Raw genomic sequence first — 14,929 nt, 5'->3', positions numbered from 1 at the left:
GAAAGAAAGGCCTGGCAATCCATTTCCAGAAGTCAGCCATTGAAGACCTATGGAGCACGGTTCTACTGACTGGACACATGTGGAGTCGCCATGAGTCAGAATCGACTTGACAGCAACTGGGCTTTTTTTTTTTTTTAACTGGTACTTTTTTCTGTCTAGTGGTTGGTAACAATTCAAGTAATGTGAAATGAAATGTTACCTATTAGCTGGTTTAAATCCGTCCTAGCTTTTGTTGTTATTGTCTCGTTTTGTTTCTGCTTTCTAGCAGAGGAGAAGTATGAACGGAGTTAAAAGAAATTTGGGATAAGGGACGAGGAAATAAGGCGTATTACAATTTCTCCTCAGGAAACCTGTTTTAAACCACAGCAAATTTTGGCTTTCTCTCTGGATTAGAGATAAGGAAATTTCTGGATGCCCCCCAAGTAGACTGTTCCGGTAGGCAGCAGCTAAAACCCATTCAACTACTCCTCCTCTTGCCCCAAGCCTTTAAAGTAGCCCTGAAAATTAAGTTAAATTACAGAGCACAAAATCATCCCAGAAAATCTAAAGAAGAATAAAGCCAGCAGAAAATACTTTTGGACTTGACACTTACCAGTCTGGCTTGAGCTTCTGCGATTTTGCGGTTATTCTCTTCCAGTATTCGCTCCAGCTCCTCACGTTTTGCACGTTCTTCCTCCTAAAGGGGAGGACATGTTAAGATGTTAGAAAAATAAAATGTTTATTTTTATTCATAAATATTAACTAATCTTCCTCTGAACTTTTTTGATCTGACTTACAGGGTAGCTTTATAGCTACCTCTGTCTGACAAATGATAAACTGTGCAGCCACTAAAATTGGTTTCTAGGACTAAATTTAAATCATCCCTCCCAGTCCAAACAGCAACCAACTAAACCCTCCCTAATGATAGTTTCCTGGCAATTATTACTAATACTTTAATATCACACAAATCAACAAGGACAACTACAAAACTGGATAGTATTTACCAAATTAAAAAAATAATACATAAAATATAAATAAAGTGAATATTTGTCTCACCAATTATGTATACCTACGTATTCTTTACCTATACTCCTTTAATCAGCATTAAAAGTTGAATATTTACTGTCTTGTCCAGTGTCCTGCAGAGTGTGCTCCTCGGCTGCCATACGCGCCAGCTTCCTCTTTAAAATGATTTGTACTGTTAGCTTGGCAATACCTGCATCAGCAGCTCAACCATTTATAAAGAAACAACATACAAGGAAGGCTGAGCTGAGGAATGCAGATGTTTATGGTAAGAAGGAACAAAAAAATGTAATTCATCATTCCTAAGGCAAACAATTAATAAGAAAAATACATTTACTGTTAGTGAAAAATACAAATGGTAATCCATACTTCATGGAACTAAGGGCTTCTTCCATGGGGAAAATGGACTTAACATTCAGATGTTGACAATTTCAATTTCTAAAGGCAGCTTATATTGTCATCTACAGTCTGAACTGAAATTCAGGAATCCAGGGGACGCATAGGTCAGGAAATAAAATTCTGTAATTTATTTTTTCTTGGAGAATTTAATGAGGTTTTATAATGCAAACTACATGAAGACTGCGTGCTGGTTTGGGCAGTGTTCAGATCACAGCATACAAGTTCAAATGATTTTAGTATTTGGAAAGACTGTCAGAGGGCTGTGTCCGTGTTAAAAAAAAATTGTTAATATGAAACAAAAAGCAAACCAAGAGAAAAAAATCTTACTATGATTAATAACTCGCTACAAGACAGCACCATTACTCCAAAAATATCTTCATTATTAAGCACTGATATAAATAAAAATTTCACACATTCAATTTTACAGAGCCTGTGAAATCCACTATAAACAAAGACATGTATATCTAGTTAGAGACAGCACAAGGAAAAATGCATTTTAAAAGCTAAGCTTACTGGAAAGCAAAGAGATTTAATATTATATCAACTTGTCCACAACAATGCCAAGGTTAAAAATGACAATGAGTCATATATTTTGAGTCAAAATATTTAAGCTCAAGAACACGTAACTATAGGATTTCCTACAGCACACACCAATAGAATTCATATTCACTTATGCCAACTATGCTGAGGGACACTCAGTGCTGTAAAATAATTTGCCTTGAGTGTTTCAATGACTTTCAGCAAGTTTTAGGATCCTGGAGTAATTAGTGCAAATAAGCCATAAAGCTTCAGTAGCAAATTACTGTCTCACAGAAAGACATTTTCAACTTCTGCTCCAGCTGCTGATAAAACAAATCATGTGTTTAGCTTGACTCCAGACAAGGACAACCTGTTCCTTCAAAACTCTCTAGAGAAAAAAAGGAGTTGTTAGTAGATACTAAAAAACTGGATGAATAATCTGGACATTTTTCCTAAAAAGATTTTTTGAAACACATTAGGAAAATTGAGGGCCTTGGTCAGAGTGCTAGAATTAGTCCATTGTGTTGAAGCAGGATTTAAGGAAGGAGGTGAGGGATAAAAGGAAAAAAAGAAGAGTAAGAAAACCTATTTATCAAAAGCAGGTGCTGTCACTCAGTGTTAGGCCCTGCTCTTTTTAATCTGACTGAAGGCAAAGAGCCTCTCACAGTCTAAGTAACAGAGTGATAAACAGAAAAGAATACATAACCACAGGTGGATTTTAACTGGTCCCCTTGACCACTCCCTGTCTCCCCCACCCTCCCAAAAAAGAAATGTAAGTCCTGCAGCCATGGCAAAAGTTTCAAACACTTCTCAAATATGTAGGCCAGTTCCATTAAATCAAAGTGTTCCTTGAATATGTTTTATGAAAATAACTTTTAAGCATCAGCCAGCACTTCTGAATAGGCTAGAAAATTAACTTTCGCAGCAACGTAAGTTTAGATGAGAAAGGAATTAGATAGTCTGTATTCCATCTCTTTCTGAACTGAGCAGGAGGCACAACCCGACACTGAAAGTTTTGCCATGGACTGTCTCTACTTTCCAAACGACCGAGCGTTACCTCTCTAGCTTTTTGTGCTGCAAGCTCAGCTTGTCTCTGTCGCTCGAGTTCTTCGAGCAACTGCTTTTCCATGATGCGCTTGGCTTCCTCCACCCTCCGGAGAACTTCGCGCTCAATTTCATCCTTCCTTTTCTCCAATTCTTCCTCTACCCTCTTTGCCACCAATTCTTCCACTCTTCGTGCTGTCTCTTCCTCGATGAGTTTTTCTTCTATCTCCTGCTGCCGACTGGCAAATGAAGTTAAAAAAAAAAATAGCTTAGATACTACAGAAAATAAATCTAAGAATTCAACCAAAACTAGTTATAAGTTTATAAAATCACTGAGCCTACAAAACCACTGATTATACATTTTAATGATTCTAGAATTCATATTCATACAACGTTTTAAGGAGATAATAGATATGAAAATGGTAAGTGACACAAAAATTCAAATAAATATGAAATCGTATTTCTTTTTTATCTATTGTTTTCTAAACATACGAAGAGCTTGATTCTGAAGTTCTGATTTAGAAACTGTAGGTAAATCTAAAATAGAAAATCTACTCGTTATTAATTTCATGAGAGGTTAAGCTGTTAAAATACGTGATTTGCTCATGTGCCACTCCGCTCAATCTAAAAGTTGAGCTGCAGAGCAGTCAGACATTATCAAAAAGCAGGCAGTTCAGACTAGCTACACTTAGGTTTTTTCTCCCCCTGAAGCAATGATGTAGACCTGGTGATGCGGTGGTTAAGAACGTGGCTGCTAACCAAAAGATTAGCAGTCCAAATCCACCAGCTGCTCCCCAGAAACCCTATGGGGCAGTTCTACGCTATCCTATACGGTCTTTATGAGTTTGAATTGACACAACAGCAACAGGTTAAGCAATGCTATAACAAACACAGTAGACTTGGAGAGATTCAGACTGCTTTTAGTGAAAACATAGACCAACTCACTCAAGCTCTGAACCCTATACCCTTTGCTATACCTTCTTTTCCTTCTGTTAATTGATTTTCATTTAAACTCTCCTCCAGAGATAAGAAACTGGGTGAAAAAAATTTTTTTTTATTACCAGTTCTATTATAAAACTCAATGAAATGTGGTACTATTAATCTGATTACTTTAATCTCATTTAGATATTATAAACCAACTTAACCAAATAATATTCTGTACTGAAAACATTATTTATGAAGGTATTATAGTGGAAACCCTTGCACATTGTATACCTTTGATGTCCAATATGACAACTACTAGTCTCATGTGTCTAGCCCAAATTGAAGACTTATATGAAGAAAAATATAAAAGACTACACACATTTATTTGATTACATGGTAAATGATAATTCTGGGTAGTATATTGGGACTATATTAAAATTAATTTCACAGGTTTCTTTTTACCTTTTTAATTAATTATTAGAAAAATTTAAATTATACATGTGGCTCACGTTATACTTCTATTGGACAGCAATGTTAACCGATAATTTGTGATGAAAGAATGAATTCAGAGACGATGGAAGTACACCAACTCCCCACTTGTAGATATGGCTAGGCTTCAAAGACCAGGTCGATATGCAAAAACGGAGGATGATCATGTCAGATCACAAAATGGAGGATGATTACATCATTACATAACCGCCAAACCACTGAGGATCACGGCCCAGCCAAGATGACACATAATCTTAACCATCACAGCCAGCGTTACTCTCACCTCGCACCTCAGCATTCTTTACTGCCAGATGTATGTTGTTAATTCGCAAAATACTCAGACATTTTACTATTGTGGTAACTGCAAAATATCAGATACCGGGATAGTCAGTCAGTAACTGAGGAATAGATATAAATCTAAATCCTGAGAGGCCAATTTATTCTTTCAACTTTCTCACAATCCACAAATTTAAAAATGTGTAACACCCTTACATGTTCTGATGACTCATTTGACATACACATATATGAGACAGTCACCTATCTATTTAGTAAAGACTACATAGTTCCTAAACCTTGGTGACGTAGTGGTTAAGTGCTACAGCTGCTAACCAAAAGGTCGGCAGTTCGAATCCACCAGGCACCCCTTAGAAACTCTACGGGGCAGTTCTACGCAGTCCTATAGGGTTGCTATGAGTCAGAATCAACTTGATGGCAACGGGTAATAGTTTCTAAGTGACCTTTAAATACTCCATTTCAGCTCAACTCTATTTTTTGGGGGGGGGGATCCAATTCCCACAACTGCATTCATTCTCAACTCCTGTTACCCACATTTTGATTCATTTCAGTTTCTACATTTATCCTGTCTATACTCTCCTGTCAAGTACAGTAGCTTCTTGACAAAGCCTATTTTCGTCACTCTTTCGGGCTCATGGGTACCCCTAGGGTCCAAGTACCTTTTCTGCCTCTGAACGTTTATTGGCAAGTTGCTGCATCAGTGACAGTGTGTGCTCCTGCAAGGCATGGGGGCCTTTATAACTCCTGAACCCAAATAAATAGGTGTGTGCTGCAAATGATTGTTTTTACAGGGTACTGTACAAGGTGTCTGAGTTTTTGGTAGGAAAAACAAATTCTGAAAATTTTTACTTGTTACACATACATACCAACAGACCCATACTTCGCATGTACCACTTAACACGGTAGGCTTGTGGGAGGAGCAAGGAAAAAAAAAAAAACCCGTACTACCTACCAAAAATTCTGACACACTCAACGATTCAGCACGCTACCACTAATGAGAACACATAGTACAAACAAAAAATTTAGAGCAGAAATTACTTGATTCACAAAAGACTACAGAGAACTTTACAGAAAGTTTTATATAGGTCCAATATCCATTCTAAGGATCCTACTGCTTGTTCCTTAAATATTTCGATTCATTAATGATTTTTATTTAAAAAAAAAAAAAAAGGAGGGGGGATCTGAAACCCTAAACTTACTCTAAATGTGCTCCTTTTCCTTTTCTAGTCAAATATAGTATTAGAGTAGTTTCAAGAAGCCTTTATCTATAGACCAAAAACCAAACCCAGATCTGTTGCCCTTGGGTCACTCTGGACTCACAGTGACCAACAAGACAGAGAAGAACTGTTCCATAGGGTTTCCAAGGCTGTAAATCCTAACACAAGCAGAATGCCCATCTTTCTCCCATGGAGGACTGGTGGGCTGGAACCGCCAACTTTTCATTTAGCAACCAAGTGCTTAACCACCGCACCACCAGGGTTCCTTTTACATACAGCAGCCGTTATTTATAGGAGCCCTGTAAGAGCAGATACTCACCCCAACACTAAAGGTAAATCACCAAGATTACATCTAAAGGAAATCAAGCAGCAATTTCAATGGAAATTAAACTACAGGTCTAATGAACATTTAAAATGTAAAAATGCTGCTTCTCACTAGCAATGTGTGTATAAATTTTTGTATGTGAAACTAACGTAATGGTAAACTTTCACTTAAAGCACAATAAAAAATAAACAAACAAATAAATAAAAATGTTGCTTCTTGGCTTCGCCCCAAGAGAAAAGTGACAGCTGAAATAAGTAAGGCCAAGTTTGGTTGATGAGTATGTAAGGACTTCTTATAGTGCTCTCTCTATACTTTTGTAGGAAACCCTGATGGTATAGTGGTTAAGAGTTTGGCTGCTAACCAAATGGTGGGCAGTTCGAATCCACCAGGCATTACTTGGGAACCCTATGGAGCAGTTCTACTCTGTCCTATAGGGTCGCTATGAGTTGGAACCGACTCAACAGCAATGGATTTTTTTTTGGTTTTCTACTTTTGTATGTGTTGGAAGGTTTTCATAATAAAAAAAATTTTAGAGTATACATACACACCCCCTACATACTTCTGCTAGTTGGTTTTCATGGAATCAGTAAATATAGAGAAGCCTAAGAAGAAACTAAAATTTTCTAAAACAGTACAATTCAACTCTTATCAATGCTAAGTGGAGCACAGTACTGACTATTCAAAAAGAGGAGACTGTGAAACAATTCCAATTAAAAATTTCCACATAAAATGGAAAAAGGAGGGTAAAGATTGGGATAAAGCCTTAGGTTAGCTTATCAGTAGAAAAGCTGCCAAATTAACTCAAGAATCTGTTAAAGATAGAAGTTTTTGTCAAGCAGTCCCTAAGCACCATCAACAGCGGACCAGCTAGCAGGACCACAGGTATCATCATCACAGCCGTTATCACACTTCCGTAAGATCTGGTCAGTAAGGAGACAAGTTTACATGAATTCATAGCTTCTAGCTTACAGCACCAGCCAGGTCCCCATGGTGTCAGCTCCCTGTGTCCCCAGTCCCACAGACCACCACCAAACCACAGGGGTCAGGTGACATGCAGCCTAGGCAGTGAGGTGCTCTAGTAAGGAGCCAATTCTAACTGCAGCTCAGAGCTTTTATAGCCCAAAGGGGAGGCAGGTAGAAAACCCCATGCTCAAATGAAAATAGGAAAAATGAGAAATGGCCTCATGGAGTTTCTCACAAGGCTACTTATCTCCCTTCGTTCCTGGAGGAACCAGAGAGCATCCCACCATGACTCCTGCCAGACTGCAATTAAGCCTTGCTGATGTGTCCTATGTGGAGACACACAAGGTCAGGGCGGTACGACAGATCTCCTCCCCTACGAGGACAAGCAAGAATGTAATATTGTCATTGCTGCTACTCTCGGCAAGGTTAAAAACTGCTACTCCATTTTTAAAGCCAGTGCTCAAAAGTTAAAGCTCATTACTACCACTCTACCACGTGTATACCTTGGAAGAACAGCGGGCAACACGTACAGCAGAATTAAGAATGAGTTCATCTTCACAGACAACCTCTCATCATAATCAATGATAAAGCAACTGTTAGGCTAACTGCTGTAAGATGCATTGAAACTTTCTCGAGAAAAGAAAAAGCTTCGGGTCATTACTGTTGTACAAAAGACCTATCACCTCATATTGTTGTCTCTCCGCTCCTTAAAACGACCGTAAGACCTGCCACCCTCATAACGTTCTTTTATTTCTCTGATATTTTCCTCAGGCTCCTGTGCTTATTCCCTTGCCAAGAATCTGTAGTACCGTTAAAAGGGTTGACTGAAAATCTTCAAGTTTTTCAATGAAAACAGGGTAACACTATTAGTGGCTGTTGAGTCAATTCTGACTCATGGTGACCCTATTTGTGTCAGAGTAGAACTGCACTCTAGAGTTTTCAACGGGTGTTTTCAGAAGCAGAGTGCCGGCTCTGTCTTCCAAGCCACCTCTGAGTGGACTTGAACCACCAACCTTTTGGTTAGCGACGAGCACTTAACTGTTTTCAACACTGAGGGACTCTGGTTTAACAGTTGTTGTTAGGTGCCGTCAAGTCTGTTCTGACTCATAATGACCCTATAGGTCAGAGTAGAACTGTCCCCTAGGGTTTCCAGGGAGCAACTGGTGGGTTCCAACCGCCAACATTTTGGTTAGCAGCTGTAGCTCGCCTTGGTTCTCAACTACTATGCCACCAGGGCTCCCTGGTGTAGCAGCAGGACCCATCTTCTCCCTGCTCCCAGGTATTTGTAGTAACACATAAATCTTAACTTTAAAAATGGTGACCACTAAAATGAAACAGCAAAGGTGTGGCGCTACATCACTGCTGACTGAGACTACGACTTGGTACGGGGCAGCTGCTGATCAATTTTAATCTCTTAAAAATGTAAAAACTCTTAATCCCAAGGACTTCTAGGAGTCACTCAATAACACTAGCAAACGACATTCACATAGTTAAGAGCTCAGCTGCTAACCAAAAGGTTGGCAGTTCGAAACCACCAGCTGCTACTCAGTAACCCTATGGGGCAGTTCTTCTGTCCTATAGCGTCGCCAAGAGTCAGAATCAACTCGATGGCAAAGTTTTTTTTTTGGTTGTTGCGTGCCAGTATTGTTGTTGTGTGCCCTCCTCAGGTCGATTCCAACTCACAGCAACCCTCCTGGACAGAGCAGAACTGCCCCACAGGGTTTCCAAGGCCGTAATCTTTGCAGATCGCTTGGTCTTTTCTCCTGTGGAGTCACTGGTAGGTCCAAACCACTGACCTTTCAGTTAGCAACAAAGCACTTAACCCTGTACCACCAGGGCTCCTCTGTACCACTCCTGTGGAGTCACTGGTAGGTCCAAACCACTGACCTTTCAGTTAGCAACAAAGCACTTAACCATTGTACCACCAGGGCTCCTCTGCATAGTATTACTAGTTACAAATACTATGCCATGAGTATATTACATCTCATTTAAATCTCAGGATAGTCTTATAAGGTGAGTATTAATATGCTCACTTTTAATGAAGAAACTGGGTTCAAGCCTAGTGCATACTGCTGAGGTTTGACTCGGAATTCAGGTAAACTCAAAAGCTAAGATTTTAAGTACTATGCTACCCAACACTGTTTCTCCATGACAAACGTGTGAGGCAGAAGACAGGCACAAAGGTTTAACTACAAAAATAATTATTAAAAAATTCATAAAATTATGATTTAGTGTCAGCTAGGATCTTATGCCCCAGTGCTGTCTCAAAGCCATAACCTACAAAAAGTAGTTCAATACACTGAATTTGCTCAGAAAAGCTCCTTTGCCCACAATGAGTTCTTCAAGTATTACTGAAGAATCACTCACATAGATGCCGCACACACTGTAATTTAGTTATTTAGATAGCTACAGCACTGCTCCCTTTGTAGCTTTAGAAGGCTCTCAATCTGTCATGTGACTGAACACAAAGGATAATAGTTACTCTGCCATTAACATTTTTCTGATTCGCCTCCTCACAAGTCATTTTCAGCTGACCATTTTCTCAAAAGTTAACAACACAACATGTACACAGCATCTCAGAAGTATATTAAGAAAAAGATAACACTCGTGACAGGAGCCACTAGTATTAAGAGAAAGACTTTTTACAAAGGCATGTCTCTTAATGCATTACTGTAATATCTCATAGGGCCACTTCTTAAAGTCACTAGGCTCAGTCTGGCTGTACTATATAAATTATACCAAATAACATTACTTAATGAGATCCAATACATGTCAAGCACCTTGTAGGTACTTTAAGTGCACAATCTCTAACCCTCACAATAAACAATACAGGCATGATCTCCATTTCAGACAAGAAAATAAGCTCAGAGGTAGGTAAATTATTCAAGGCCTCAAAATCACCAAGTGGCAAAGCACTCTGGTTTCTGATTTTGCCAGATTTCCTAAATGGTTAAATCCAATAAGTGATTCTTGTTTCACTGCCTCTCCACCTAACACTGGGTTTCCTGAAACGACATGCGGCACTCTGCATTCTTCTAATACCACTTGTCTACTTCCACCCTGGGCTTTTCTTCCTTCTCTCAATTATGCACATAGACGCTCCATAAGAGTTAGATCCTTAAACTCAACTGCTCTTCTTTCACCTCTCCCTGGGTCATTCCATCTATTCTCAAGGTTTCACTGACACACATTAAGACTGCCCTCCCCTAGCCTTCAATCCCCCGTATCAACTCTGGATAAACTCAGTATATACCCAAAACTAGCACCAACAGTGGAAGTGCCAAGTGGAAACTCCCTTTGATTTCTCTCTCTCCCTTATCCACTACTTATCAAGTTTCTAACATTTTAACCAGCTTAACACACAGTAGTTACTTAAACATCTGGTGGGTGAGCTGCTATAGTCACACTACATAAATACTACAGTCAACATCAATGCTTTCTTTGCCCTAATGTCCCAGGTCCCATTTAATTTACCCTATTTCTTAAATCTGTCTCCCCTTTCCATTCCAACAACTGCCCTTACTACTCTTAGAGATTTACTGCACGTGTCTTAGTTTCTATCCTGTATACAGCAGGGAGCTGTTTAAAAAAAAAAAAAAAAAAAAAAAGCTGCCATGCCATTAAAATCTTTCCCTGCTTTTATAACACCAAAGGATGAAATCCAAGCTTAATATGGCACACAAGCCAGTCCAGTACTTCCAACCTCTATGTACCTCTCCAGTCACCATGTGACTTTAGTACTTTAGAGCGCCATGTGCCAGTCCACTTTCCCCCTCTCCTTTATTCTGGTGGAGCTAAAGAGAAAAGAAAGACTTTAGTCCACAGTGGTCAAGAGCTACAGCTGCTAACCAAGAAGTCAGCAGTTCAAATCCACATGGCACTCCTTGAAAACTTTATGCAGCAGTTCTACTCTGTCCTATAGGATCATGATTCAGAATCAACTTGATGGCAATGATTTTTTATATCTAGCCTGATGGTCTCATATTCTTATATGCTGCACTTATTTTTCATGACAACTAAGTTATTTACTCATCCAGGATGCTTTCTTTATCCAATCACATCACTACCGATGGATTTACTATACTGTATTATTACCTACCTAATTTTTTTTTTTTTAATTACCTGTCTTTAAGCTAGCTACCTCAAGGGCCCAAACATCTTTATATTAACCGCACCTAGCACCTGTATTGCACTAATACCTGCTGACTGGATGAACTAACCAACAGAAAGACCGACAACTACTTTACCCCAACCTATCCCCATGGCTCCAAAGCCTATCTTTTCCCTTGTTCTCCCCCTGCCCCAATTATTCCAAGGCATTAGAATATGTTAAGGGCACAAAAAAATTCACCTTACAGGTGGCTACTAGCCCTTCCCCCACCAAGGTATGAATGCTAATGACCATGTGCTTCTCCCACCCTAACTGTATTGTGTTCTATTTCCCATAATTTCACCCCTGGATTTCTTCTCTTGCTGTTCATGTGTAGCTTGCTACACGCTTCTAATTGTTCTTTGCATAGTAAGTTTCCTCTTCTACAGATCTCCACTTTCTAGTGACAAGCAGAATCCGCTGGAGGGCTTTGTTGTTTCCACATGGAAAAGTTACCTCAGAGATGTGTTAGGTAATTTTTCAAATGTTTTTCTCTTGATAGTTATTTGAGAGCTGCATTTTTACACTTGAGCTTCTTGTTCCAGACCAAAAAGCTGGATTCTGCAATCAACGTTAACTGAGAAACAATTACGTGTACTTGTTTAAATACACATTACTGCCAGTTCTCCGAAGTACAACAAACATGAATGAGGAGCGCGTTTTAAAATCATACAACGTCAGCAAAAATATCGCTGGGTAATGATTCTTCTATATTATTTGTGTTCCAGTCCTCCACCTCTTAATACTTTTCCTTTTAGAAACAAGTTGTGCTGGAAATTCTACATAACACAAATCACACTGCAGAAAAATTTAAACCCCCGAAAAATTCAATACACATGAATTCCTTCCAGGAAAACCCTAAATTCAGTTAACTTCCCGGCCTCAAGAGGAGTTTCTAAAAATGCACTGAAGAAACCAACAAGGCTGGCTGGTTCAACTGGGAGAGCTAGCACATCTGCCTAACTCTTCTTTTCAGTCTGGCTTTTGGGAGATGAATATCCAGAGCATCACGGTACCATGTCCTTAAAGTTTAGAGCCAAACCAAACCCTGCGTTTGAAAACCAAAAGTCGGTTTATTTGGGGATCATCCAGATACTTGAAAGTTAACTCTTTTTTAGAAATACATTTCTTTTTTACACCCAAACAAGAGAACCTTACTGCCACTCTAATTCTAGTTCTATGCATGCAAAACCAGGTGCCGTCGAGAGCAACGCAAAAATTAAAAGCAAATACTGAAGTGTCTTTTAAACAAGCATACTGGACAGGGCGGACACGAACACGCAGGGCTGCACATAAACCTGCTACAGAGAAGTACGAGGCAAAATAAAAAAAAAAAAAGAAGGGCTGTGCTTTGATTGGCATGGTGCTTACGCGGGAGACATTAAGTGTCAAAACTCACTTCAGCTTCGTACACCCTGTTTTTAAATCTCAAAAAAAGAAAAAAAAAACAGGGGGGGGGCCACGGGTAAGCCAGAGCAGAGTAACCTCCCACACTTTTTAACAACACGAATACACCAAAGTAAAAAGTTGTTTTGTGTGTGTGTGCCAACTGTTGGGCCACAGAAAAGCGTTGTCTTCCAGCATATTAAGTCCTGCCCCAAATTTAAACTTTCAGGTGAGGATGCTGCTGGTCGCCCGGAGCTCCCGCCGGCTAGCTGAGCGGTACCTCCTTTCTGCTATCCCCCCGCGGGGTCTGCACGGCGCTCGGCGCCCACACCTCGAGGCTGGCCCGTCCCCGGCCTTTCCCCGCCGACGGGGCTCCCCGACCTCACGCTGAACCCCACCCCCCGCCACTTCCTGCTCTCGCCGCCTCGCGCGCCAAAACCGCCCTCTCCCCGGGCGCCCGGTCCTGCTCGCGCCCCGCCGCGTGGGCCCCCCGCGACCCCCAGGGCCCCCCGGGCCTCGCCGGCGCCCCCCGGCCTCCCCGCCGCCGGCACGCGCTCACATTTTTCGCTGTCGCTCGAACTCGGCTTTCTTCTCCTCCTCCTCGCGTTTCTGCTTCTCGTCCAGGCTGCTCCGCTTGCTGACCGTGCGCCCGAAGATGTCGATGCGGTCGGGCGGGGACGAGGCGCGCTCCCGGTCCCGCTCGCGCCGAGACACGGCCGTGTTGGTGGAGCGCGAGCGGGACCGCGACTCCCGCCGCCGGTTCCGCTTACTCTCCCGGGACTTGGAACGCTTCCGGACTCGCTCCTTGTCCCGGGACCGCGACCGCGACCGGCTGCGCTTCTTGTTGTGTTTGCTGCTCTTGGTGTGTTTGGAGCGGGACGAACTCCGGCTCCGAGACCGGCCCATCCTTCCAGGCGACGCTGGCTCCGGCCTCCAAACGCTCCCGGCTTCGCTCGCCTCAGCCTTCGAGCGTGCGCTGACCGTTCTGTCGGGCCCCGAGGAAGAAGAGCCACCGGTCAGATGCCTTTTTACCGTCGTCTTCGGTCGACGGACGCCACGAAGGCCGCCTCAAGCGAGAAGGCCGCAGCGAGAGACTTCCCTAAAATGGCAGCTGTGGCCGCACCGGCTACCTTTCCCACAATGCCCAGCGTGAACGTGCCGTCGCGCGGGCCCCGCCCCCTGACGATTGTTGCCGAAGGCGCAGCGAGGATTTCCGAGCGCCTTCGGCTCTTTCCGCGTGTCCTGGCGGAAGCCTAAGAAGCCACGCTCAGAAACTCACATCTTTGCTTTAGCGTATTTATGTTTTTTTGTAAAATTCTTGTAGAATGAATTAATCATGTTTTGGCTCGAGTTAAATCATTCCTTGGTGTGAATTAAATTTCGCCTGGTGGCACAGTGGTTAAGAACTTGGCTGCTAACTAAAAGGTCGTCAGTTCGAATCCACCAGCTGCTCTTTCGAAAACCTATGGGGCGGTTCTACTCTGTCCTATAGGGTCTCTGTGAGTCAGAATGACTCAAAGGCAATGGGTTTGGTATGAATTGATTAATTGCGTTGTTTTCTAGGAGATGGCTTTGTCATACAGCCCTGAATTGTATCAGAGTGACCCTGGGCAGATGACTTGCTTCCCTGAGCTTAGTCTCCTTGTTCGTGGACTGTAGATAACCACATTTCCTAAAGTGGTTGTGAGACTGAGGGCGGTATGTATTCAGCGGGTTTTCATAAACGAATGCTGATGCTTAATGGAGGGTTTAATGTGCCTGCCAGGGCACTGTACTAAATGTTTTGCGTTTATCAACTAGTGTTTAATTCGTACAACGGTCCTCTGAGTTTTAAAGTTGGGCGTGCCGAGGCTAGTAAGTGGGGATGTGTACTGAGGTAAACGCATAACCAGTAAGCCAACCACCCCCACCCCAAGCCCTAAAAAAAAAAAGAAGCCCTAGCCAAGGTTAAGCAAGTTTCTGGATTTTACAATAAATGTGTCACTGTTGAGTCCCAATTAGAAAAGGCAAAATTATTATTTACGGATGATAGGACACCTTGAAAATCCATGTGCCTGAATTTTAAAACTGAGTTCTAGATAGCTAGACAAATTAAAAAATGAGCAATTTTCCTTTGAATATGCAATTACCTATTAAAAATGAAATAAAAAGATTTTCTCCACCAAAGAAATAAAACCTGTAAAATATGTAGTAATAATTTTTAAAAGTTACAAAATC

The 14,929-nt window shown here is 41.4% G+C and overlaps 1 protein-coding gene across 2 annotated transcripts in view; it reads right to left on the bottom strand.

The window, feature by feature from the left end:
• The window catches only part of ARGLU1 (arginine and glutamate rich 1), a 32,177-nt gene extending 18,325 nt beyond the window's left edge, over positions 1–13,852 (bottom strand). Inside the window, exons 1-3 of one of the 2 annotated variants that reach the window (XR_002786780.2) lie at positions 13,272–13,852; positions 2,978–3,203; positions 593–1,160 (exon numbers count right to left, since the gene is read on the bottom strand). Coding sequence is in view for 1 of the 2 variants with exons in the window: in XM_003413974.4 (XP_003414022.1) it covers positions 593–676; positions 2,978–3,203; positions 13,272–13,618 (657 nt within the window). In the remaining variant the exon portion in view is untranslated. The remainder of the gene's footprint in view (positions 1–592; positions 1,161–2,977; positions 3,204–13,271) is intronic. The other variant, XM_003413974.4, reaches the window with a different exon arrangement.
• Positions 13,853–14,929: the final 1,077 nt, after the last annotated feature.

Source organism: Loxodonta africana, chromosome 23 (genome assembly GCF_030014295.1).
Source record: "Loxodonta africana isolate mLoxAfr1 chromosome 23, mLoxAfr1.hap2, whole genome shotgun sequence".
Classification (NCBI taxonomy): Eukaryota; Metazoa; Chordata; class Mammalia; order Proboscidea; family Elephantidae; genus Loxodonta; species Loxodonta africana.
Note: the sequence above shows the minus strand (reverse complement) of the source record. Positions and strands in the feature narration are given on the sequence as shown.